Source organism: Monodon monoceros, unplaced genomic scaffold (assembly GCF_005190385.1).
Source record: "Monodon monoceros isolate NGI ecotype Baffin Bay Population unplaced genomic scaffold, NGI_Narwhal_1 Super_Scaffold_14, whole genome shotgun sequence".
Taxonomy (NCBI): domain Eukaryota; kingdom Metazoa; phylum Chordata; class Mammalia; order Artiodactyla; family Monodontidae; genus Monodon; species Monodon monoceros.
The window spans coordinates 16,975,716-17,003,445 of NW_021703770.1; the positions used below are offsets into that span (position 1 = coordinate 16,975,716).

General features: G+C 39.0%; 1 protein-coding gene across 6 annotated transcripts in view; it reads right to left on the bottom strand.

The window, feature by feature from the left end:
* COL14A1 (collagen type XIV alpha 1 chain) overlaps positions 1–27,730 on the bottom strand; it is a 271,596-nt gene that overhangs the window by 85,040 nt on the left and 158,826 nt on the right. For all 6 annotated transcript variants that reach the window (XM_029222937.1, XM_029222936.1, XM_029222935.1 and 3 more), the window contains 8 exons: positions 26,422–26,478; positions 15,870–16,009; positions 13,891–14,014; positions 13,556–13,699; positions 12,215–12,379; positions 11,591–11,629; positions 11,274–11,412; positions 635–777 (listed from right to left, as the gene is read on the bottom strand). In XM_029222937.1, the coding sequence (XP_029078770.1) occupies positions 635–777; positions 11,274–11,412; positions 11,591–11,629; positions 12,215–12,379; positions 13,556–13,699; positions 13,891–14,014; positions 15,870–16,009; positions 26,422–26,478 (951 nt within the window). The remainder of the gene's footprint in view (positions 1–634; positions 778–11,273; positions 11,413–11,590; positions 11,630–12,214; positions 12,380–13,555; positions 13,700–13,890; positions 14,015–15,869; positions 16,010–26,421; positions 26,479–27,730) is intronic.

The window sequence follows — 27,730 nt, forward strand, 5'->3', positions numbered from 1 at the left end:
CATCCTGAGCTGGAGTGGGTTATTGGAACCTCCAATGCGTAGTTGGTAGCAGCCTGAGCTTGCCACTGGTGGCTGAAATGGAGGGGGAGGAGGGCAGTCTTATAGGAACAAGCCCTCAACCTGTGGAATTGGATGCTACCTCTGGTACATAGTGTCAGATTGGAGCTGAATTCTCAGATACTCTGCTGGTGTCCAAGAATCGCTTGGTGTTGTGTGGGAGCCTCTCCTCCACCCGCCAGGCCCAACACATATGTTGGAATTGGGCCCAGGAACCCAAAAGAGGCATCTTACACTTATCCTATCCATATAGGAAAAATGACTTCTGATCCCGCCCCTCGCACTGATCCTCTTCTGCATCAAGTTGCATGCTCTTCCTGCAGTCGGCATGTCTCACCTTGCTCACTACTGAATCCCAGAGCCTGGTGTTGGCAAATAGTAGGAACTCGATGAATATTTGTTGAAAGAATGAGTAGATAAATGAATGAATCAACTATCACATAGTTCATCATTAGTATTTACAAATAGCTTAAAATAAGTGAGTTACTCTACAATACACACAAACCAGGCAAGATGACAGGCCACATACATTACTCATACATGTGTGTGCAAATGTTTTATAAATAAATATACTTACTATCTAAAATGACTCCAACCAATGGGTCAGAATTTTTATTTAAAATCTCCCAAAGAGCAAATGGCTCCTCTGGAGTATCAGGAAGAATCCGGAATAGAAAACTGATTGTATAGTCAGAGGGCAATCCTTCTGGATGTAAATATCTGAAAATAGAAAGAAAATAGTATATTTTATTGTATCCCTCTTTAAGAAGTTATCTATATGATTATAAAAGCAAATACACTTTCATTATACAAGATGTGAAAAAACAGAAAAGAAGAAAATAACAGATCACCATTACCCCATTCAGAAGTGATCACTCTTTTGGTGCTGTGCATTTCCCTCCAGCCTTTAAAGAACGTCTGTAAGTATTTGTCCAATTTATATAATTTTGCCCCTTTCTTTTCTTAGCACCATTTACTACAAATTGCACATTCCTTAAATATTTTTAAGGGCATGGTATTTAATATCTGCCCAACCTTCTCTTGTTTGGCTATTCCATAATTTATCTTATTAAACATTTAAGTAGTTTCAAGTTTTAGTATTATAAATAATGTTTATCTACAGTCCTTTTATAAAACTTAAGACATTGTCACTTTCTACCACATGTTGTAGTTAGTTGCATTCCTGTCTGTGCTATGTGCTCTGATGTACCATCTAAATCCACCTTTAAGAACCGAGAATCGACTAATCCTGCTTCTGGGAGTGATGTCTGCAGACAGCTCTCAGATACCAGTTCCCTCAGGAATGGCCTCAGCAGATGAGGGGTGCCTCTCCCAAGGTCATGCCAACTTTATTATGGTGCCTCTTTTTAATGACTACTCTTTGAGGGAATATAAGGACCAGAGCCTCTCATTCCAAAGGAGATAACTCCATTCTAAGAACTGCTGTGTGTGGGTCAACTGAGGCTTTTACTGAAACTGCTTCATAGCTTGACTTCTCTCCTTTGCCCTCTACCCTACTTCCCTCTGTTCCCTTCCAGAAGAGCACAGCCTCATCGACTCCCCACACACTAATCTCCACCTTTGGATCTGCTTCCTGGAGAACCCAACCTGCTACACCATCTTACCTCTCTAACAGTTAAGTGGATCACTTACATACTTTAAAATTTTTCCCTCAAGCAACAGATACAGGCTTTTAGATATATAGGAGACCCATAATATTTATTAATCAAATTGACAGATTGGTGAATAGGTTGGAATTTAGCATAAATTTAAAAGTGAATGTTTGATTTGCATACATTAACTATGTATGTATTCATTCATTCAATAGTTGTTGAGTGCCTACGATGTACCAGACATGGTAATACGCATTAAGATACATCGGTGAATCAAACTGGCAAGGAACCCTTGTATGAGCACTTGAATTTGAGCAGGTTTATTAGAAGATAATAGTTTATTAGAAGGTAATAAGTGCTATCAAAAACAACAACAAAAAGCAGCATAATGGGGACTGGGAATGCTAGAATGCATTATTTTGCCATTTTAGTTAAAGTCATCAGCATTGGCTTCACTTAGAAGGTTCATTGAGAAGACTGCATTTGAGCAAAGGTTCACTGAGAAGGTCACACTTGAAGAAAAACTCATAGGAGATGAAGACATCCAGCCAGTGCAAGGATACTAAAGTGGGGTGTGCCTCGTATATTTTGAGAACTGACTAAAAGAAACAAGAGGTAAAGTCAAAGAGGTAATAGCTACCCAGATAATGTAGGGCTCTTTGGCCAATCAAGAGCTTTGACTTTTATGCCAAGGGGAATGAGGAATCACTGGCAGATTTTGGAGTGACATGATCTGATTTATACATAAAAAAAAAAAAAAAACCATTCTGACAGCTACTTGGAGAACAGACTCCAAGAAGGCAAGGGTAGCAGCAGGAAGACCAGTTAGGAGGCTGCTGTAATGATGTAGGGAATAGATGATGGTACCTCATATCAGGGTGATGACAACAGAGGTAGTGAGAAGGAACAGACAATTAGGATTCCTTGGTGGATTGATGTGGGGCATAAGACAAACAGAGGAGTCCAGCTTCTTTGCCTAAGAAACTCGTTAAAAGTAGTTAACATTAAGATGAAAAAGGTCATAGGGGAAGCTGGTTCTGGAGGTAAGATCAGGGATGTGGTATTGAACCTATAAAGTATGAAATGCCTATGAGACATCCAAGTAGAGATATCTAGTAAGCAATTAAATATGCAGGTCTAAATTTGGGGAAGTAGATCTGGACTGGAAGTATAAAATTTAGGAGTCCTTGGCATATAGATGGGGTTCAACACTACGATACTGAAAAGATCACTGGGAGGAAGGGAGAGACAGAGAAAACAAGGAGGTTCTGAGCAAGTCCTGGTACCTCCAACATGAAGACATGGAGGAGAAAAGAAGAGCCAGCACTGAAAAGGAACAGCCTGTAATGTAGACAGAAACTAGAAGCAGTGTGTATCCCAGAGGCCCAAGGAGGAGAGTGAATCCAGGAGGAAGATATGATCAGCTGTATAAAATGCTGGTGACAGGTCGAGTGAGATAAAGGCTGGGAACAACAAATGAATGGATTTAGCAAGGTGGGGGGTGAGGGCATTGCTGGCTGGATGAACAATTTCAGTGGAGTGGTAGAAGATTTTCCTTCGGCAATTCTCATTTTTGTCTAGGCCTCCAGGAATGATTTTCAAATATCCATTTTAATATTCATCACTAGACAGTGTAAAAAAACCTGTCGAAAGGTAACGTCAGATGTTGGATTTATCTAAAACTACAGATAGTACTGTAATTAGCTTGAATTCAATAAACAGTATTTTGGAAGAAGTTAGAAATGCAACTTGTTTACAAATTGAACAGATTAATTTAATACTCGAAAATGATCTCCTCCACCTTTTCATGCATATGTGCACACTATATCAAAACGTGGACACAGAAAAAGTTTCACATTAAAATACTGAAGGCATTTTGAGACCAAAAAATGAATATTTGGAATGTAAAGTTGCAGGTGACATCTTGAGAGATAACCCCTTAAACCAGGAACTCCTAATTTGTAATTTCAAGTACCTCTGGAGTTTTCAGAGCTGCTGAAATAGCACCAGGAACCCCTAGGTGCATCATAGACTGTAGAATAACTAGATAATTAATTTTTTAACACCTTAATTGGAATATAATTGCTTTACAATGTTGCATTAATTTCTGCTGTATAACAAAGCAAGTCAGCTATATGTATACATATATCACCATAGCCCCTCTCTCTTGTGTCTCCGTCCCACCCTCCCTATCCCACCTCTCTAGGTGGTCACAAAGCACCCAGCTGATCCCCCTGTGCTATGGAGCTGCTTCCCACTAGCTATCTATTTAACATTTGGTAGTGTATATATGTCAATGCTACTCTCTCACTTCGTCCAAGCTTACCCTTCCCCCTCCCCGTGTCCACAAGCCCATTCTCTACATCTGCGTCTTTATTCCTGTCCTGTGTTAGGTTCATCAGAACTTCTTTTTTTTTTCCTTTAGATTCCATATATATGTGTTAGCATACGGTATTTGTTTTTCTCTTTCTAACTTCACTCTGTATGACAGATTCTAGGTCCATCCACCTCATTACAAATAACTCAATTTCGTTTCTTTTTATGGCTGAGTAATATTCCATTGTACATATGTGCCACATCTTCTTTATCCATTCATCTGTTGACAAACAAATTGGTTGCTTCCATGTCCTGGCTATTGTAAATAGTGCCGCAGCAAATATTGTGGTACATGACTCTTTTTGAATTACGGTTTCTCAGGGTATATGCCCAGTAGTGGGATTGCTGGGTCATACAGTACTTCTATTTTTAGTTTTAAAGGAACCTCCATACTGTTCTCCATAGTGGCTGTATCAATTTACATTCCCACGAACAGTGCAAGAGGGTTCCCTTTTCTCCACACCCTCTCCAACATTTATTGTTTGTAGATTTTTTGATGATGGCCATTCTGACTGGTGTCAGGTGATACCGCATTGTAGTTTTGATTTGCATTTCTCTAATGATTAGTGATGTTGAGGATCCTTTCATGTGTTTGTTGGCAATCTGTATATCTTCTTTGAGAAATGTCTATTTAGGTCTTCTGCCCATTTTTGGATTGGGTTGTTTGTTTTTTTGATATTGAGCTGCATGAGCTGCTTGTAAATTTTGGAGATTAATCCTTTGTCTGATGATTCATTTGCAAATATTTTCTCCCATTCTGAGGGTTGTCTTTTCGTCTTGTTTATGGTTTCCTTTGCTGTGCAAAAGCTTTTAAGTTTCATTAGGTCCCATTTGTTTATTTTTGTTTTTATTTCCATTTCTCTAGGAGGTGGGTCAAAAAGGATCTTGCTGTGATTTACATCATAGAGTGTTCTGCCTATGTTTTCCTCTAAGAGTTTTATAGTGTTTGGTCTTATATTTAGGTCATTAATCCACCGTGAGTTTATTTTTGTGTATGGTGTTAGGGAGTCTTCTAACTTCATTGTTTTACATGTAGCTGTCCAGTTTTCTGAGTACCACTTACTGAAGAGGCTGTCTTTTCTCCATTGTATATTCTTGCCTCCTTTATCAAAGATAAGGTAACCATATGTGTGTGGGTTTATCTCTGGGCTTTCTATAACATTCCATTGATCTGTATTTCTGTTTTTACCCAGTACCATACTGCCTTGATTACTGTAGTTTTGTAGTATACTCTGAAGTCAGGTCACCTGATTCCTCCAGCTCTGTTTTTCTTCCTCAAGATTGCTTTGGCTATTTGGGGTCTTCTGTGTTTCCATACAAACTGTGAAATTTTTTGTTCTAGTTCTGTGAAAAATGCCAGTGGTAGTTTGATAGGGATTGCATTGAATCTGTAGATAGCTGTGGGTAGTATAGTTATTTTCACAATGTTGATTCTTCCAATCCAAGAACATGGTATATCTCTCCATCTGTTTGTATCATGTTTAATTTCTTTAATCACTGTCTTATAGTTTTCTGCATACAAGTTTTTGTCTCCTTAGGTAAGTTTACTCCTAAGTATTTTATTCTTTTTGTTGCAGTGGTAAATGGGAGTGATTCCTTAATTTCTCTTTCAGATTTTTCATCATTACTGTATAGGAATGCAAGAGATTTCTGTGCATTAATTTTGTATCCTGCTACTCTACCAAATTCATTTATTAGCTCTAGTAGTTTTCTGGTGGCATCTTTAGGATACTCTGTAGTATCATGTCATCTGCGCACAGTGACACTTTTACTTCTTCTTTTCCGATCTGGATTCCTTTTATTTCTTTTTCTTCTCTGATTGCTTTGGTTAAAACTTCCAAAACTATGCTGAATAATAGCGGTGAGAGTGGGCAACCTTGTCTTGTTCCTAATCTTAGAGGAAATGGTTTCAGTTTTTCACCATTGAGAATGATGTTGGCTGTGGGTTTGTCAAATATGGCCTTTATTATATTGAGGTAGGTTCTCTCTATGCCTACTTTCTGGAGAGTTTTTATCCTAAATGGGTGAATTTGGTCAAAAGCTTTTTCTGCATCCATTGAGATTATCATATGGGTTTTATCCTTCAATTTGTTAATATGGTGTATCACATTGATTGATTTGCATATACTGAAGAACCCTTGCATTCCTGGGATAAACCCCACATGATCATGGTGTGTGATCCTTTTAATGTGCTGTTGGATTCTGTTTGCTAGTATTTTGTTGAGAATTTTTGCATCTGTGTTCATCAGTGATATTGGCCTGTAGTTTTTTTATGAAATCTTTGTCTGGTTTTGGTACTAGGGTGATGGTGGCCTCGTAGAATGAGTTTGGGAGTGTTCCTCCCTCTGCTATATATTTGGAAGAATTTGAGAAGGATAAGTGTTAGGCCTTCTGTAAATGTTTGATAGAATTTGCCTGTGAAGCTATCTGGTCCTGGGCTTTTGTTTGTTGGAAGACTTAATCACAGTCTCAATTTCAGTGCTTGTGACTGGTCTGTTCATATTTTCTATTTCTTCCTAGTTCAGTCTCGGAAGGTTGTGCTTTTCTTAGAATTTGTCCATTTCTTCCAGGTTGTCCAGTTTATTGGCATATAGTTGCTTGTAGTAATCTCTCATGATCCTTTGTATTTCTGCAATGTCAGTTGTTTCTTCTCCTTTTCCATTTCTAATTCTGTTGATTTGAGTCTTCTGCTTTTTTTTCTTGATGAGTCTGGCTAATGGTTTATCAATTTTGTTTATCTTCTCAAAGAACCAGCTTTTAGTTTTATTGATCTTTGCTATCGTTTCCTTCATTTATTTTTCATTTATTTCTAATCTGATCTTTATGATTTCTTTACTTCTGCTAACTTTGGGGTTTTTCTGTTCTCCTTTCTCTAACTGCTTTACATGTAAGGTTAGGTTGTTTATTTGAGATGTTTCATGTTTCTTGTTTCTTGAGGTAGGATTGTATTGCTATAAAGTTCCCTCTTAGAACTGTTTTTGCTGCATCCCATAGGTTTTGGTTCATCATGTTTTCATTGTCCTTTGTCTAGGTATTTTTTGATTTCCTCTTTGATTTCTTCATCAATCTCTTGGTTATTTAGTAGCCTATTGATTAGCCTCCATGTGTTTGTATTTTTTACAGTTTTTTTTCCTGTTATTGATACCTAGTCTTATAGCGTTGTTGTTGGAAAAGATACTTGACACTATTTCAATTTTCTTAAAGTTACCAAGGCTTCATTTGTGAGCCAAGACATGATGTATCATGTAGAATGTTCCATGAGCAGTTGAGAAGAAAGTGTATTCTGTTGTTCTGGGATGGAATGTCCTATAAATATCAGTTAAGTCCATCTTGTTTTATGTATCATTTAATGCTTCTGTTTCCTTATTTATTTTCATTTTGGATGATCTGTCCATTGGAGAAAGTGAGGTGTTTAAGTCCCCTACTATTATTGCATTACTGTCAATTTCCCCTTTTATGGCTGTTAGCCTTTGCCTTAGGTATTGAGGGGTTCCTAGGTTGGGTGCATAAATATTTACAATTTTTTATCTTCGTCTTGGATTGATCCCTTGATTATTATGCATTGTCCTTCTTTGTCCCTTGTAATAGTCTTTATTTTAAAGTCTATTTTGTCTGATATAAGAATTGCTACTCCAGCTTTCTTTTGATTTCCATGTGCATGGAATATCTTTTTCTGTCCCTTCACTTTCAGTCTGTATGTGTCCCTAGGTCGGAAGTGGGTCTCTTGTAGGCAGCACATATATAGGTATTGTTTTTGTATCCATTCAGCCAGTCTATGTCCTTTGGTTGGAGCATTTAATCCATTTACGTTTAGGATAATTATCAGTATGTACGGTCCTATTACCATTTTCTTAATTGTTTTGGATTTGTTATTGTAGGTCTTTTCCTTCTCTTGTGTTTCTTTCCTAGAGAAGTTCCTTTAGCATTTGTTGTAAAGCTGTTTTCGTGGTGCTGAATTCTCTTAGCTTTTGCTTGTCTGTAAAGGTTTTAATTTCTCCGTCAAATCTGAATGAGATCCTTGCTCGGTAGAGTAATCTTGGTTGTAGGTTTTTCCCTTTCATCACTTTAAACATATCCTGCCACTCCCTTCTGGCTTGCAGAGTTTCTGCCAAAAGGTCAGCTGTTAACCTTATGGGGATTCCCTTGTGTGTTACTTGTTGTTTTTCCCTTGCTGCTTTTAATATTTTTTCTTTGTATTTAATTTTTGATAGTTTGATTAATATGTGTCTTGGCATGTTTCTCCTTGGCTTTATCCTGTATGGGACTCTCTGTGCTTCCTGGACTTGATTGACTGTTTCCTTTCCCATATTAGGGAAGTTTTCAACTATAATCTCTTCAAATATATTCTCAACCCCTTTCTTTTTCTCTTCTTCTTCTGGGACTCGTATAATTCGAATGTTGGTGCGTTTAATGTTGTCCCAGAGGTCTCAGAGACTGTCCTCAATTCTTTTCATTTTTTTTTCTTTATTCTGCTCTGCAGTAGTTATTTCCACTGTTTTACCTTCCAGGTCACATATCTGTTTTTTTGCCTCAGTTATTCTGCTATAGATTCCTTCTAGAGAACTTTTAATTTCATTTTTTGTATTGTTCATCACTGTTTGTTTTCTCTTTTAGTTCTTCTAGGTCCTTGTTAAATGTTTCATCTATTTTCTCCCTTCTATTTCCAAGATTTTGGATCATCTTTACTATTATTATTCTGAATTCTTTTTCAGGTAGACTGTCTATTTCCTCTTCAGTTGTTTCATCTGGTGGGTTTTTACTTTGCTTCTTCATCTGCTGAATATTTCTTTGTCTTCTCATTATGTTTAACTTACTGTGTTTGGGATCCTTTTCGCAGGCTGCAGGTTCATAGTTCCCATTTTTTTGATGTCTGCCCCAGTGGGTGAGGTTTGTTCAGTGGCTAGTGTAGGCTTCCTGATGGAGGGGACTGGTGCCTGTGTCCTGGTGGGTGGGGCTGGATCTTGTCTTTCTTGGAGGCAGGACCTTGTCTGGTGGTGTGTTTTGGGGTAAACAAAACTCACATAGTAAAACCTTACTATGATTTTAGGCAGCCTCTCTGCTAATGTGTGGAGTTGTGTTCCTGTCTTGCTTGTTGATTGGCATGGGGCATCCAGCACTGAAGCTTGCTGGTCGTTGAGTGGAGCTGGGTCTTAGCGTTAAGACAGAGATCTCTGGGAGAGCTCTCGCCGATTGATATTACATGGGGTCAGGGGCTCTCTGGTGGTCTAATGTCCTGAACTCGGCTCTCCCACCTCATAGGCTCAGGCCTGACACCAGGCCAGAGCACCAAGACCCTGTCAGCCACAAAGCTCAGAAAAAAAGGGAGAAAAAGAGAAAGAAAAAATAATAATAAATTAAAAATAATAATTAAAAAAGAAGAGGGCAACCAAACCAATAAGCAAATCCACCAATGATAACAAGCACTAAAAACTATACTAAGATAAACATAGAAATCAGAAACAAATCAACTGCAGACAGCAAACCCCAAGTCTACAGTTGCTCCCAATGTCTACTGCCTCAATTTTGGGATGATTTGTTGTCTATTCAGGTGTTCCAGAGATGCAGGGTACATTAAGTTGACTGTGGGGATTTAATCCACTGCTCCTGAGGCTGCTGGGAGGGATTTCCCTTTCTCTTCTTTGTTTGCACAGCTCCTGGGGTTCAGCTTTGGGTTTGGACCCGCCTCTGCATGTAGGTCACCTGAGGGCGTCTGTTCCCACCCAGACACGAGGGGGTAAAACAGCAGCTGATTAGGGGGCTCTGGCTCACTCAGGCCGGGGTCGGGAGGGGTACGGACTGTGGGGCAAGCCTGCGGCGGCACAGGCCAGTATAACATTGCAAAAGCCTGAGGTGGGCTGTGTTTTATCCCGGGGAAGTTGTCCCTGGATCACGGGACCGGCAGTGGTGGGCTGCACAGACTCCCAGGAGGGGAGGTGTGGATAGTGTCCTGTGCTCGCACACAGGATTCTTGGTGGCTGCAGCAGCAGCTTTAGCATTTCATGCCTGGCTCTGTTGTCCGCGCTGATAGCCACAGCTCGTGCCCATCTCTGGAGCTCGTTTCGGCAGTGCTCTGAATCCCCTCCCCTCGCACACCCTGAAACAATGGTCTCTTGCCTCTTTGGCAGGTCCAGACTTTTTCCCAGATGCCCTCCTGGCTAGCTGTGGCGCACTAGCCCCCTTCAGGCTGTGTTCACGCAGCCAACCCCAGTCCTCTCCCTGGGATCCGACTGAAGCCCAAGTCTGCTCCCAGCCCCCGCCCGCCCCAGCGGGTGAGCAGTCAAGCCTCTCAGGCTGGTAAGTGCTGGTCGGCACAGACCTCTGTGCGGGAATCTCTCCGCTTTGCCCCCTGCACCCCTGTTGCCGTGCTCTCCTCCGTGGCTCCGAAGCTTCCCCGCCACCCACCTCCCGTCTCCACCAGTGAAGGGCCTTCCTAGTGCGTGGAAATTTTTCCTCCTTCACAGCTGCCTCCCAGAGGGGCAGGTCCCATCTCTATTCTTTTGTGTCTGTTTTTTCTTTTTTCTTTTGCCCTTCCCAGGTACCTGGGGAGTTTCTTGCCTTTTGGGAGGTCTGAGGTCTTCTGCCATCGTTCAGTAGGTGTTCTGCAGGAGTTGTTCCACAGGTAAATGTATTTCTGATGTATTTGTGGGGAGGAAGGTGATCTCCTTGTCTTACTCCTCCACCATCTTGAAGGTCCCCCCAATAATGTGATTTTTACATCAACTATATGGAGTTGCTGTTGTGACTTCTCCAGGATAAAAACCATCTGAATTCATGGCACTATCTTTAAATGGTTCAGGGTGTGGATTCTGGGATCTGCAGGTGCAAATCCCAGCATGGTCTTCAGCAAAATATGTGATCTCACTCAAGTCATTTAGCTTCTTTATGCTTTAGTTTTGTTATTTATAAAACCAAGATAATAAATGACTCTACTTCACAGAGTTATTGGGAGGTTTGAGTGAGTTACTAGCATTTAGAACAATGCCTGGTCTGTGGTAGTGCTGTGTAAGTACTAACTATCTTTATATTTTTCTGAGATGAACAAATATGAAAGTTCAAACAGCATTATGTGTAGGTCTAACATTTTTAAAGAAATCTAAACGTCATCTGCTCTATCCATCATGGAAAATCCTGCTGGGAATTATTACAGCATATTTCTAGCTGATATCATTTCCACAGTGTGATATAATAAACAATAATTGACTTTAGTATCTTGCAATGGAAACATACTTGGTTGGCTGGGAAACCAGGGCATCTTTATGAAGTTGATAACAAGGATACACATTGAAGGTACCAGGCTCCATAGAAACCCCTTCCACCGATGAAAATTCCTTTTCAACCAAACCAAACATTTCCATCATCTTAAATCCTTTAAAAAAAAAAAAAAGAAAGAAAGAAAAAGAAAAAAACAGGGATAGAGAAAAAGAATAAACAGGCACTTTAGGATTTTAAATTTCAAAATTAGTCTATTAAGGATGAAAAAATCTGGACCCAAAATGGGAGTTATTTAATATATTTGTATTTGGAAAATTTGTGAAATGACATACCTGCAAGGTCAATGTCATCCTTATGCACCAGTGGGCAGGCTGGAAGACAAAACAAACAAGATAAAACCCTAATTCAGATATTTTCCAAACATATTCTTTCCTTGTCCTGAGAACAGGAAGCTAACAATCTTGACGGAAGTCAGTTGTGGAGGGAATCCACACCACATGTGGCTACAGCTTTCTGTGGATTCGTAAAGACTGAAACACTCTCACTTCTTCTTTTAAAACCAAAGGGTCCCAACTTCCTTCTCCTCTCCTGGGTCCATTAAAATCGATGGTGGTCACTTGATAGCATGCCTGGGAGAAGTCCCACTTCTAATGTGTTACCCTGATGAGCAGACATAACACAGTTTTGAAAACTATCTGCTATAGCTGTTTAAGAGAGTTGCTTTTAGATACAGACCCTCATCTTTTTAGGGAAAGTCTTTATCAACCTAAAACCCTAAACCAAGGAGAGGTAAGGTTTACTTCCCATATGCTTGAAACCACAACACTTAATGTCTGCATAACAAATAGCTTCTCCAAGTCAATTTTCTCTCTTCGGATCAGGATGGCACTCATTATTTAACTGGTATAAATATCTCAGCATTTAAGCAATGTAAGTGCAAATTCCAAAGAACTAACTTGCTGACGCGGTTTCACAGACAAAAGTAATCAACTCATCTTCAATTTTCTTAAAGGCGTCAAAGTCATCCACAAAGAAGACATGCCGGGCGCTGGGCTTACTGCCAATGCTAACCAACTCTGAGTAATCTGCATCAGCCACGCCGACTGCAAAAATGCTGTAGCCTGTGGTAAAAGGGGAACAGATTTCTGATGACTTTAAATCGCAGCAAAAACAAATAATGCAATATAAGACACGTCCAAATATTTAAAACATGTTTATTTAGGAGGGCCAGTGGGGATGGATAATTCACTCTTTACAGTTCTTCAGAATTCTGCATGCACATAATTTATGATAATTAACCCATCATCCCCTAAAGAAAGTTTCCACTTTATTTTTATTTATTTATTTATTTTCACAGTATGCGGGCCTCTCACTGTTGTGGCCTCTCCCGTTGCGGAGCACAGGCTCCGGACTCGCAGGCTCAGCGGCCATGGCTCACGGGCCCAGCCGCTCCGCCACATGTGGGATCTTCCCGAACCAGGGCACGAACCCGTGTCCCCTGCATTGGCAGGCGGACTCTCAACCACTGCGCCACCAGGGAAGCCCCGAAAGTTTCCACTTTAAAGAAGCTTAAGAGAGTCAGTGTTTGAGACAAAATAGTTACCATTTAACATCTTTATTTTTGCATATTTTTAATAATGATTTTAGTATTTATGGGAAAAAGTGCAATTGAAACAAAAGAAGTTTTGTGTTTTTTTTGTTTTGTTTTGTTTCATTTTCAGAAGTAGAAACTGAGATATTACAGGCTTAGAAGCTTGAGGTGGGTCACAGTTCAATGCTTTGCAAATACATATTAAGCTAGTCTTTGCTCATACAGATCTTATAGAATGCAATCTTCACATTTTGTGTTCTCCATTTTACAAATGAGGAGGCTGAGGCTGAGGAGTTTCTGTGATCAGTTTCCCTCCCCTGGTCCTTTTCATAGTATTGCACTTAATTTTCTTTTCTTTTCCTTTTTTTTCTTTTTGACCACACAGCATGACAGGGATCGAACCCATGCCCCCTGCAGTGGAAGCATGGAATCTTAAACAAATGGATCGCCAGGGAAGTCCTATAGTGCACTTAATTGATGGAGTTGCTTATATAGGGCATCCTGTATGTAACAAAAGTACTGGAGAAAATACAGCAAAATCATAGATTTGTAACCTGGAAACTTTTAAAAATCACATTGTCCAGTTAATATTAAGAAAGATTTAGAAACGTTTTAGTCATGCTGATGTAGCCTATAAATGTGTATTCAGAAAACAAGGCTAACGGTATTATTGGTAGCCACTGTTGCTTAGCTGTGTAAAACTTACCATCTGATTGCATCTCCCTGGAGATTTTGCTCACATCATCTTGTGATCTTCCATCAGTTATAACCACAATGACCTTCGGGATGCCTCTTCTGGTTCCTGACTCTGCAGTAAACAAGGTATCTCGGACATGCTTAATTGCTTTTCCTGAAACAAAGGAAGGCAACAATTCAATTTCATTTCCTCCCTTGCTAGAGACGGAAGGGTGGGAACGAAGTTCTTAAGTCAATGAAAAACCTTTTTTAAAAAAAATCTATATTACTACGCTTCAAAAAGAAGTCATTTCAGTAATTAGTAATAATTATTTCGGGTCTTACCTGGGCTTCTTGTGGTCTTACCTGTTTTTGTATTTCCTCCTTTGTACGAGATATGTTTAATTGCATCAAGAACAGTCTCTTTGGTTTTGTAAGAGTTAAGTTTAAATTCTGTCCTGGGGTCATCAGTGAACTGGACCATTGCAACCTAGAGAGAGAAGGTGTGTTCATTTTTATGTATATTGTAGACTTCCTCTCTGCCAGAGAGCACACACTACAGCACGATTACAACTACAGTTTTTTTAATTAATTTATTTATTTATATTTTTAATTTTTGGCTGTGTTGGGTCTTTGTTGCTGCAGGCAGGCTTTCTCTAGTTGCGGTGAGCAAGGGCTTCTCTTTTTTATGGTGTGTGGGCTTCTCACTGCAGTGGCTTCTCTTGTTGTGGAGCATGAGCTCTAGGCACGTGGGCTTCAGCTGTTGTGGCTCGAGGGCTCTAGAGCGCAGGCTCAGTAGTTGTGGCACACAGGCTTAGTTGCTCTGTGATACGCGGGATCTTCCCAGACCAGGGCTCAAACCCGTGTCCCCTGCATTGGCAGGCGGATTCTTAACCACTGCACCACCAGGAAGTCCTACAACTACAGTTTTCATTTCTTTTTTAACCCAGTCCACAATTTCTTTGGTTTAAACCATACAAGTTACATACCAAATCTGACGACGTCTTAACAAAGTACTTTTCAGGAAGTACTTTATTTTAAAAATCTCTCCCTAAAGCATGAAGACCTTTTGCCATCTCAATTTCAGTGGGTCATAAGACTCAAGGTGATCTAGCTCTGTCTATTTCTTCCATCTCCTCTTCTCCCCCCAGCCCCCCCACAGGATCATCCATTATATTCCAGCCCCAAGTTTTAGCACCTGAAGCCTCAAAACTCATTCTCGACTTAGGCCCTCTGCACTTACTACTTTCCCTGTCTAGAAATTCTACTTTCAAATCTTCTCAGCATCATTCACATCTCAGTTCAGAAGCCACCTCCTCAAAGAAGACTTTGTGGATCACTCAGTTTAAAATAAACTTTAGTAAATTTAAATCTCAGGTTGAAAGCTCGCATCCCTACCTTGTAAATTTATTTGTTGGCCAATTTGTATCTGTCTCTCATCCTCCTCCTCTCCCTACCTTTAAGAATATGAGCGGGCTTCCCTGGTGGTGCAGTGGTTAAGAATCCGCCTGCCAATGCAGGGGACACAGGTTCAAGCCCTGGTCCAGGAAGATCCCACATGACGCAGAGCCCGTGCACCACAACTACTGAGCCTGCGCTCTAGAGCCTGCGAGCCACAATTACTGAGCCCCCATGCCTCAACTACTGAAGCCCGCATGCCTAGAGCCGGTACTCCACAACAAGAGAAGCCACTGCAATGAGAAGCCCGCGCACCACAACAAAGAGTAGCCCCCGCTCGACGCAACTAGAGAAAGCCCGCGCACAGCAACAAAGACCCAACTCAGCCAAAAATAAATAAATAAATAAATAAATAAAATATACTACTGTCTTGAGATTTAAAAAAAAAAAAAAGAATATGAGCAACATGAAATTAGGGACATGTCTGTCATACCCATTATGACAGTACTGTACCTAACCAAAATAAGTTCTCAATAAATATTTGTTGAATGAATAAATTAGTTTTCTATGTTCTACTTGTTCTGTAGTAATTTGTGATGATGACCTCTCTCTTTCAAGATTTTAACATCCTCGAGGGCAAAGAAAATATTGGATGTTCCTTTAGAGAGATACTCTATCCTAATATATAGAAGACACATCTGCTGACATGGTCATTCTAACCTGTCTTAGTTTGCTGAACTCAAGCGCTTTTAAGGATTAGCATCTTCTCAAGCTCTGTCACGCACCAGTAAGCTGCTTCTAAACTCAGACTTGTCTATACTCTCATTTAGGGTTGGATCCAATCAGGATAGTTCTTTACTCATATTCCCTGACAAGTAGCCATAATAAGAGCTTGGAATAATTTTTTCATGCATAGAATGAATTAATGATTGATCTATCAGCCTTACTTGAGTTCCATCTGCACCTATCTTGTCCAGAGCTCCAACAGTGCTATACAGGAAGTTAATGATCTTATTGAAATTTTCATCACCAATACTCCAGGATCCATCCACCATAAACACCAGGTCGGCTTTGGCAGCTTTACATACTGGAGACCAAGAATTAATTTTGAATCAGGGAAAAGGGGAAAACACAGTAGTTATGACACCAACAAAGCAGATAATGGTTTCCCTCTGGTAGCTACAGCCCGAAGGAAAGATATACATCTTACTCCAACCTCTTGCTCATGACCATCATGGCTCTCCTACACCCAAGTTTCCTAGTCATGACAAAGAAGCTTCAATCAAATGTGTGGAATTAAAGAGAAAAAAATCTACCAATCTCAGCCCCAAAGAACAGAAATGGGAAGAATGAAAAGTGTAGAAGTAAAGTGATTTAGAGCGAGACAGAAGCATCAGCAAACACTCTAGTGCCTACTGATTAGAAGGAAATCCAAGCTACCACTCTGTGCACCCTGCCCTCTGCTGACTGAATTAACAATGTGAGAGAGATTCAGCTTCCAGGAGGAAGGCATACCACACAATGGAAGCAGATTAATCTAAAACTTGATATGCATTTGGACGGAGGCCATAAGCAAACTTTAATTCCAGCCTTGCTCAGAAATCCTGTCTATGCCCTTCTGACACCCAGTGATGCATATCAAGAAATGCACATTATCCCAGCTCAGGGAAACTTTTATCAGCAGGTAATACTGATATCAATGTTGAAAAACAGGCAAAAATCACATTAACAAAAACCTATTCCACTGAAAGCATTTTTTAATAGTCTTGTATCACGTGCTGTTTCAGATTATCTATTCCTCTCTTCCCCTTCATTACTGTAGACCACGGTGGTTAACTCTGTTTTATGATGAAACAATTTAGTCTTTAATAATCTGAATCTTTTTATCTTAGGCCATTTGCACACAAATATTCTGTGAGCTAATGTACCTTTCACCTTTCTTTAGAAAAAAAATTTACTTGACTTTTATTTTATTAAGTGGAACTTTATTCCCTTAAAGCTATTTACGATGTAAAATAAATCATCTCTGAGTTAGTACTCGAGGGACAATAAGGATTTGGTGAGGTTGTTCTCATGAGTTCCACAATGTATAACATTTTACATATTTATGGCTTGAATTTGAAGCTGAAGGGGACCACATGATCTATAATTATAGCTTACAAAAGAAAACCTGGTGGTCTGTTTTCAAGGAAAGACAAAATCTAGATTAGGTTTTACCTTCGAAATGAGAGCAAAATCTATTTGAAAATATGCTAAAATTGAAAAACTTACTTAATACAAGAAAGAAAAAAAAAGAAAATACATTAAAATACAGGAAGGAATTACCCCTGGAATATGAAATTGTATTTTTAATTTTCTTCTTTGTACTCTTTTCTGTTTCTTTTTTTTTTAAACATCTTTATTGAAGTATAATTGCTTTACAATGGTGTGTTAGTTTCTGCTTTATAACAAAGTGAATCAGCTATACATATGAATATATCCCCGTATCTCCTCCCCCTTGCATCTGCTTCCCACCCTCCCTAGCCCACCCCTCTAGGCGGACACAAAGCACCGAGCTGGAGCTGATCTCCCTGTGCTATGCGACTGCTCCCCACTAGCTATCTATTTTACACTTGGTAGTATATATAAGTCCGTGCCACTCTCTCACTTCATACCAGCTTATCCTTCCCCCTCCCCGTGTCCTCAAGTCCATCCTCTAAGTCTGCGTCTTTATTCCTATCTTGGGCCTAGGTTCTTCAGAACCATTTTTCTTTTTTTAGATTCCATATATATGTGTTAGCATATGATACTTATTTTTCTCTTTCTGAATTACTTCACTCTGTATGACAGGCTCTATCTAGGTCCATCCACCTCACTAAAAATAACTCAATTTCGTTTCTTCTTAAGGCTGAGAAATATTCCACTGTATATATGTGCCACATCTTCTTTATCCATTCATCTGTTGATGGACACTTAGGGTGCTTCCATGTCCTGGCTATTGTAAATAGAGCTGCAAAGAACATTGTGGTACATGACTCATTTTGAATTATGATTTTCTCAGAATATGTGCCCAGTAGGGGGATTGCTGGGTTGTATGGTAGTTCTGTTTTTAGTTTTTTAAGGAACCTCCATACTGTTCTCCATAGTGGCTGTATCAATTTACATTCCCACCAACAGTGCAAGAGGGTTCCCTTTTCTCCACACCCTCTCCAGCATTTATTGTTTGTAGAGTTTTTGATGATGGCCATTCTGACTGGTGTGAGGTGATATCTCATTGTAGTTTTGATTTGCATTTCTCTAATGATTAGTGATGTTGAGCATTCTTTCATGTGTTTGTTGACAATCTGTATATCTTCTTTGAGAAATGTCTATTTAGGCCTTCTGCCGATTTTTCGATTGGGTTGTTTGTTTTTTTGATATTGAGCTGCATGAGCTGCTTGTAAATTTTGGAGATTAATCCTTTGTCTGATGATTCATTTGCAAATATTTTCTCCCATTCTGAGGGTTGTCTTTTCGTCTTGTTTATGGTTTCCTTTGCTGTGCAAAAGCTTTTAAGTTTCATTAGGTCCCATTTGTTTATTTTTGTTTTTATTTCCATTCCTCTAGGCGGTGGGTCAAAAAGGATCTTGCTGTGATTTACATCATAGAGTGTTCTGCCTATGTTTTCCTCTAAGAGTTTTATAGTGTTTGGCCTTATATTTAGGTCATTAATCCACTGTGAGTTTATTTTTGTGTATGGTGTTAGGGAGTCTTCTAACTTCATTGTTTTACATGTAGCTGTCCAGTTTTCTGAGCACCACTTACTGAAGAGGCTGACTTTTCTCCATTGTATATTCTTGCCTGCTTTATCAAAGGAAAGGTGACCATATGCATGTGGGTTTATCTCTGGGCTTTCTATCCTGTTCCATTGATCTATATTTCTGTTTTTGGCCAGTACCATACTGTCTTGATTACTGTAGCTTTGTAGTAGAGTCTGAAGTCTGGGAGCCTAATTCCTCCAGCTCTGTTTTTCTTTCTCAAGATTGCTTTGGCTATTCGGGGTCTTTTGTGTTTCCATACAAATTGTGAAATTTTTTGTTCTAGTTCTGTGAAAAATGCCACTGGTACTGTGATAGGTATTGCATGCAATCTGTAGATTGCTTTGGGTAGTCGAGTCATTTTTACAATGTTGAATCTTCCAGTCCAAAAACATGGTATATCTCTCTATCCGTTTGTACCATCTTTAATTTCTTTCATCAGTGTCTTACAGTTTTCTGCATACAGGTCTTTTGTCTCCCTAGGTAGGTTTATTCCTAGGTATTTTATTCCTTTTGTTGCAAGGGTAAATAGGGGTGTTTCCTTAATTTCTCGTTCAGATTTTTCATCATTAGTGTATAGGAATGCAAGAGATTTATGTGCATTAATTTTGTATCCTGCTACTTTACCATATTCATTGATTAGCTCTGGTAATTTTCTGGTAGCATCTTTAGGATTCTCTATGTATAGCATCATGTCATCTGCAAACAGTGACAGCTTTACTTCTTCTTTTCCGATTTGGATTCCTTTTATTTCTTTTTCTTCTCTGATTGCTGTGACTAAAACTTCCAAAAATATGTTGAATAATAGTGGTGAGAGTGGACAACCTTGTCTTGTTCCTGATCTTAGAGGAAATGGTTTCAGTTTTTCACCACTGAGGATGATGTTGGCTGTGGGTTTGTCATATATGGCCTTTATTATGTCGAGGTAAGTTCCCTCTATGCCTACTTTCTGGAGAGTTTTTATCATAAATGGGAGTTGAATTTTGATGAAAGCTTTTTCTGCATCTACTGAGATGATCATATGGTTTCTCTCCTTTAATTTGTTAATATGGTTTATCACATTGATTGATTTCCTTATATTGAAGAATTCCTGCATTCCTGGGTTAAATCCCACTTGATCATGGTGTATGTGCTGTTGGATTCTGTTTGCTAGTATTTTGCTGAGGATTTTTGCAGCTATGTTCATCAGTGATATTGGCCTGTAGTTTTCTTTCTTTGTGACATCTTTGTCTGGTTTTGCCATCGGGGTGATGGTGGCCTCGCAGAATGAGTTTGGGAGTGTTCCTCCCTCTGCCATATCTTGGAAGAGTTTTGGAAGGATAGGTGTTAGCTCTTCTCTAAATGTTTGATAGCATTCACCTATGAAGCCATCTCTCCTGGGCTTTTGTTTGTTGGAAGATTTTTAATCACAGTTTCAATTTCAGTGCTTGTGATTGGTCTGTTTATATTTTCTATTTCTTCCTGGTTCAGTCTCAGAAGGTTGTGCTTTTCTGAGAATTTGTCCATTTCTTCCAGGTTGTCCATTTTATTGGCATAGAGTTGCTTGTAGTGATCCCTCATGATCCTTTGTACTTCTGCAGTGTCAGTTGTTACTTCTCCTTTTTCATTTTTAATTCTGTTGATTTGAGTCTTCTCCCTTTTTTTCTTGATGAGTCTGGCTAATGGTTTATCAATTTTGTTTATCTTCTCAAAAAACCAGTTTTTAGTTTTATTGATCTTTGCTATCGTTTCCTTCATTTCTTTTTCATTTATTTCTGATCTGATATTTATGATTTCTTTCCTTCTGCTAACTTTGGGGTTTTTTTGTTCTTCTTTCTCTAATTGCTTTAGGTGTAAGGTTAGGTTGTTTATTTGAGATGTTTCTTGTTTCTTGAGGTAGGATTGTATTGCTGTAAACTTACCTCAGAACTGTTTTGCTGCATCCCATAGGTTTTGGGGTGTCATGATTTCATTGTCCTTTGTTTCTAGGTGTTTATTTGATTTCCTGTTTGATTTCTTCAGTGATCTCTTGCTTATTCAGTAGTGTATTGTTTAGCCTCCATGTGTTTGTATTTTAACAGATTATTTTCCTGTAATTGATATCTAGTCTCACAGCATTGTGGTCGGAAAAGATACTTGATATGATTTCAATTTTCTTAAATTTACCAAGGCTTGATTTATGACCCAAGATATGATCTATCATGAAGAATGTTCCATGAGCAGTTGAGAAGAAAGTGTATTCTGTTGTTTTGCGATGGAATGTGAGAATGGAATATCCTATAAATATCAGTTAAGTCCATCTTGCATCTTGTTTTATGTATTATTTAATGCTTCTGTTTCCTTATTTATTTTCATTTTGGATGATCTGTCCACTGGTGAAAGTAGGGTGTTTAAGTCCCCTACTATTATTGTGTTACTGTCAATTTCCCCTTTTACGGTGGTTAGCATTTGCCGTATGTATTGAGGTGATCCTGTGTTGGATGCATAAATACTTACAATTGCTTTATCTTCTTCTTGGATTGATCCCTTGATCATTATGTATTGTCCTTCTTTTTCTCTTGTAATAGTCTTTTTTTTAAAGTATATTTTGTCTGATATGAGAATTGCCACTCCAGCTTTCTTTTGATTCCCATTTGCATGGAATATCTTTTTCCATCCCCTCACTTTCAGTCTGTATGTGTCCCTAGGTCTGAAGTGGGTCTCTTGTAAACAGATATACAGGTCTTGTTTTTGTTTCCATTCAGCCAGTCTACATCTTTTGGTTGGAGCATTTAATGCATTTATGTTTAAGGTAATTATTTATATGTATGTTCCTATTACGATTTTCTTAATTGTTTTGGGTTTGTTTTTGTAGGTCTTTTCCTTCTCTTGCGTTTCCTGCCTTTAGCATTTGTAGTAAAGCTGGTTTGGTGGTGCTGAATTCTCTTAGCTTTTGCTTGTCTGTAAAGGTTTTAATTTCTCCATCGAATCTGAATGAGATCCTTGCTGGGTAGAATAATCTTGGCTGTAGGTTTTTCCCTTTCATCACTTTAAATATGTCTTGCCACTCCCTCTGGCTTGCAGAGTTTCTGCTGAAATATTAGCCGTTAACCTTATGGGGATTTCCTTGTATGTTACTTGCTGTTTTTCCCTTGCTGCTTTTAATATTTTTTCTTTGTATTTAATTTTTGATAGATAGTTTGATTAGTATGTGTCTTGGCATGTTTCTTCTTGGATTTATCCTGTATGGGACTCTCTGTGCTTCCTGGACTTGATTAACTATTTCCTTTCCCATATTAGGGAAGTTTTCAACTATAATCTCTTCAAATGTTTTCTCAGTCCCTTTCTGTTCTCTTATTCTTCTGGGACCCCTACAATTCGAGTGTTGGTGTGTTTAATTTTGTCCCAGAGGTCTCTGAGATTGTCCTCAGTTCTTTTCATTCTTTTTTCTTTATTCTGCTCTGCAGTAGTTATTTCCACTATTTTATTTTTCAGGTCACTTATCCGTTCTTCTGCCTCAGTTATTCTGTTATTTATCCCTTCTAGAGAATTTTTAATTTCATTTATTGTGTTGTTCATCATTGTTTGTTTTCTCTTTAGTTCTTGTAGGTCCTTGTTAAACGTTTCTTGTATTTTCTCTATTCTATTTCCAAGATTTTGGATCATCTTTACTATCATTGTTCTGAATTCTTTTTCAGGTAGACTGCCTATTTCCTCTTCATTTATTAGGTCTGGTGGGTTTTTACCTTGCTCCTTCCTCTGCTGTGTATTTCTCTGTCTTCTCATTTTGCTTAACTTACTGTGTTTGGGGTTTCCTTTTCTCAGGCTGTAGGTTCGTAGTTCCCATTGTTTTTGGTGTCTGTCCCCAGTGGCTAAGGTTGGTTCAGTGGGTTTGTAGGCTTCCTGGTGGAGGGGACTAGTGCCTGTGTTCTGGTGGATGAGGCTGGATCTTGTCTTTCTGTTGGGCAAGTCTACGTCCGGTGGTGTGTTTTGGCATGTTTGTGGCCTTATTATGATTTTAGGCAGCCTCTCTGCTAATGGGTGGGGTTGTGTTCCTGTTTTACTAGTTGCTTGCATAGGGTGTCCAGAATTATAGCTTGCTGTCCATTGAGGGGAGCTGGGTCTTAGTGTTGAGATGGAGATCTCTGGGAGAGCTTTCTCCATTTGATATTATGTGGAGTTGGGAGGTCTCTGGTGGACCAATGTCATCCACTCAGGTCTCCCACCTCAGAGGCACAGGCTTGACACCTGGCCAGAGCATCAAGATCCTGTCAGCCACACGGCTGAGAAGAAAAGGGAGAAAAAAGCAATAAAATAAAATAAAGCTATTTAAATAAAAATCAAAAAGTAATAAAGAAAGAAAGAAGCGAGCAACCAAACCAAAAAACAAATCCACCAATGATAACAAGGGCTAAAAAGTATACTAAAAAAACAAAACAAAAAAACCAGACAGACAGAACCCTAGGACAAATGGTAAAAGCAATGCTATACAGACAAAATCACAGAAAGAAGTATACACATACACACTCACAAAAAGGGAAAAAGGAAAAATATATATACTTATTATATTGGAAAAAAAAAGGAAGACAGCTACCAAATCGATAAAAAAATCTACCAGTGATAATAAACTCCAAATACTAAACTAAGTTAAACATAAAACCAGAAACAAATTAGATGCAGAAAGCAAACCCCAAGTCTACAGTTGCTCCCATAGTTCACCTCCTCAATTTTGGGATGATTCACTGTCTATTCAGGTATTCCAGAGACGCAGGGTACATCAAGTTCATCGTGGAGATTTAATCCATTGCTCCTGAGGCTGCTGAGAGAGATTTCCCTTTCTCTTCTTTGTTTGCGCAGCTCCCGGGGTTCAGCTTCGGATTTGGCCCCACCTCTGCGTGTAGGTCTCCTGAGGGCGTCTGTTCCCTTTTGGGAAATCTAAGACCTTCTGCTAGCATTCAGTAGGTGTTCTGTAGGAGTTGTTCCACATGTAGATGTATTTCTGATGTATTTGTGGGGAGGAAGTTGATCTCCACATCAAATTCCTCCGACATCTTGAAGGTCTGTCTTCATAAGTCCCACTTTGTAGGAGAGCACCACTTTTCTCCAATTCCATAAAATCTTCAACAGTGATGAAAATATAGTCCACTCCAGGAACCTCACCCTCCTTATGTGGCCCTGTGGTGCCTAGAGCTCTGTTCAAAGGAAGCAGAGAAGCCACACGTCTTCTCCCATTTTCCATGGTCCTCATCAGTGTCTTCTCAAACCACCTGTACTGATCCAACCCATTCTCAGATCATAGAATTCTCTTGATAGAAGTAGTCCCCACAGAGCTTTGATTTTTTTCAGGCTGGATGTCCAGAAATTTCTTCTTTAAGCCAGACACAGTAACATAAAACTGCCACTGAGGTGGGGTTTTTTTCCCCCTCTTCTCAAATATGAAGCCTGCAGCACTTCTCTCTCTCTCTCCCTTTCTCTCTCTTTCTCTCTCCTACTCTCTCCCTCTCTCCTCTCTGGCTTACACTCTCTCCCTCGGTTTCTCTTTCCTCAACCCCCACCAGCAACCTCATTCTCTTTTCTGTTTCTTAATGTTTGTTTAATAAATACTCAATATCATTTGAATAATAAAAATTTACAAGCTTTTAAATTAAATACAGCCAGGACAAATAGAAACTAAGATGAATAAGGCATTAAAGTTGCAGAAGCCCCACTCTCTAAAACCATCCTGATGAAAACTACAGGAAAAATGTTCCTACATTGTCAATCCTCACCCTCATAGACCCTTCCAAATCACATGTCTCCCATGAGCATTCATGAATGTTGACTGCATGATCCTCATGTTCTGCTATAAATAAAAATATTCTGACTTCAGAGAGTCCTGTAATATCTGTATCAGAAATGTCTGATAAATTCATCAATTAGGATTCTGTTTCCAGTTCCAATAGTGAAAATCATCATAAATAGTTAGACTAGCAAAAGCTAGATATGAAGATGGAAGAAGAAAGAGTCTGGCATTCCAGGTAGAACCAATAGCATTAAAAGATGCAGGATAGCATAAGGCATGTATGCAGAACCCGGAGTTATACAATTGTGCTGGTAACTAATATAGTCTGGGACATGATACCACAACATAGGTTGATCATTGAAGACTTTGCCTGGTATGCTAGGAAGGATGTTGAGCTTTATTTTTGTACAGTTTCTTATTACCTCTTTGTTTCCTTGATCCTTACACTCTCCAGCATCAGACCCCTCTGACTATGTTCCTGTCCCTTGCAGGACATTTGGTGCTGTCCAAAACGTCGATAAGACATTTGGTCTATACCAACAGGTTCTTGAAATTTGATCCTATCCAAAATGTTACAAGCATATTTGGCCCATGCCAAATTGTTTTGGACAGGACCAAATATTAAGGAACTTTTGGCATGGACCGTATGTCTGCTAACACTCTGAAAGGTGGGAACAACTTATTTTTCATTGTATCTCTGGTACGTAATAGGTACTTTAAAATGCATGGTAAATGGAAGAAGTCTTCCAAAACAACCTTCCAACTATGTGTTCTAGCTTTATCTTCTCCTGCCCTCATCCCTCCTCCCCATTTCACCAAGGTTATCTTTCTTAAACATGGATTTCTGCAGGTCACCCTCCCTTCATAAAACTCCTCATGGCATACCATGTCCTATAGGATAAAGCCCAGCCTCCTCATTCAGGCACACAAACCACTTCATAACTCTATCTTCACCTTTCTCTATGGGTCACACTAAAGTGCTTACGGTTCCCCAAACACATTACGTGCTTAGATCACTCCATGACTTCGAGTGCTTGTCTCTCCATTATTTACTTGTAAAACTCATTCTTCAAAATGTAAATCAAATTCCTCCTCCTCCTTTACAGGTAATTAACCTGCAGCAGCATTAACTGTTCTCATTTCTGGGCTACCATAGTATAATCTCCGCTTTTTAACGCATTTCCTTGGCTGGTAATTACCTAGGCAAACACCTATCTCTCTTGCAATACTGAAAATAAGCAGAGAGCAGTAATCACAGATTGTTATTGTATTCCAAGTACCTGGCATAAGAGCTTTGAGAATGAATAGCAGGGTTAATAAATGTTCATTAATGGAATAAAAAAATTAATGATCACTACTGTGTTTGAAAGGTTTTTAGAAAGTTACCTTAATGGCTCAAGTAAGAGGTGATGAGAAACTCTTGTGATGAAGATAGAAAGAAACAACTGGGAGAGACATTTGGAGGTAAGCTGGAACACTGTTACCCTTGTCTACAAATTATAAACTACACTCTCACTCATAAATTATGTAACTACTCTTCCTTGGTAAACATGTACTACTATTTTTGATGAAATAAATATGAAGAGATTCTGTTAGAAAATTTATTCTGTGTGTACAGAGTCTATATTAGATGATTTTTTGTTGAATATATTTGACATATACACTGCATAAAGTTGAAGTGTACAACATACTAATTTGATACATTTATATATTGTAATATTGTTGATATAGTGACATTTAGCATCTCTATCGCATCACATAATTATAGTAAAATATTGCTGCCTCTATTCATTACACTGCATATTAGATCTCTATGTCTTATTTACTACTCATTGCAAAGTTGTACCCCATAAGGGTTTGATAAGCATTTGTATTAAGGAGAAAATATCTTCCATTAATACCTTGGGTTTTAAATGAACAAGCAAACAATACCAACAGAAATCCAAAACCTAAAATCACATCATGATTGTATAATTCTTTTACCTTCTTTTGCTGGTGGAATGGTTGGAGGAAAAGTAGGTGGCCGAGTAGGAAGTGATTCTGTAAAGGAGAGGGAGAAACAACATCAATTAAGCATCTCATCCGTGGCGAAGAGAGGGAGGCCATGGAGTCATAATTCTTCAGGGGAGTCAGTGATTTTGACAACTGTCTTCTTTGAGAATTTAGTACCCACTATAAATCAGCCAAAGCCTGTGAAAACTGGTTCCAACCATCCCCTCAACATCAGACTGAAGGCTTGAAATGTCATTTTGCCACAATTCAGTTTACCCAGTGGGAGTCAATGCAATCAAACTGTCAACTACAAAGTGGTTTTAATACTGATTTAAGGCTGGAACCCTGCCAACCTATTTCAGATTAGTCTCTGGTTGCTTTCACACATATAATAAACTTTATTTCCATTCTGCCTAAGGATTGACCATCAATCCATGTTCAATAGCACCTTCTCCCTTTTGACCCTGCATCCCCAGGATGTGGTCGCCAAGGGAATCTGATTTACTCCCTACTACATTCAGACTGTGTCTGGGAAACTTTCAGTTTTGAGAGCAAAATGGCAGGACCTTGGGAGGCTACGGTGTGTCCTGATCAGTTTAACCTGGATGATGAGGGATGAGAAAACTGTGTAATACATGGAGGTGTGGTTTGGTTAAAGGTCACAGGTATAGTCACATCAGAGCAGTGACTTTCTTACCAATTCACATGGTAAAGCATCAGGAAGCTATGGCATCATTAGGTAAACATCCTAATATTATTTTTTTATATATTCTTTTTTTAAATTCTTATTTGACACTAAAGACTTAAGAAAAATTGAGAAAATTATTTTTATTATTCCAGTTTAATATGAGGGAAAACCCTCAACGAATCATAGCCATTCACACAGAGGAATGTCTAGCCTCTGCCGACAGTAAGTGCCAACTAGCTGGAAGGATTTGAGCTCAAGCAGACTGTTTGCTGGGAATGTTGTAAAAGGAATTCGTTCACTGCCAGGAAGGTTGGAAGAGACAAACTTTAAGGTCTCTTCCAATTCTAGGAGCCAATAAAATAATATTATTTGAGTAAAGTGATTCAACATTTAAAGGAATGAGGTATATTACTGATATGTTAAAATGGAAAAGTGTTTGAGATTAATCCTTATGTGAAATGAAGCAGAAAACCATGGTATGATCCCATCTGTGAAAATTGAAAAAATCCTATTTAACTGATAAATATACTGATTTATCTATACACTTCTATATGATTATACACACACACACACACACACACACACACACACACACACACACACACACACACA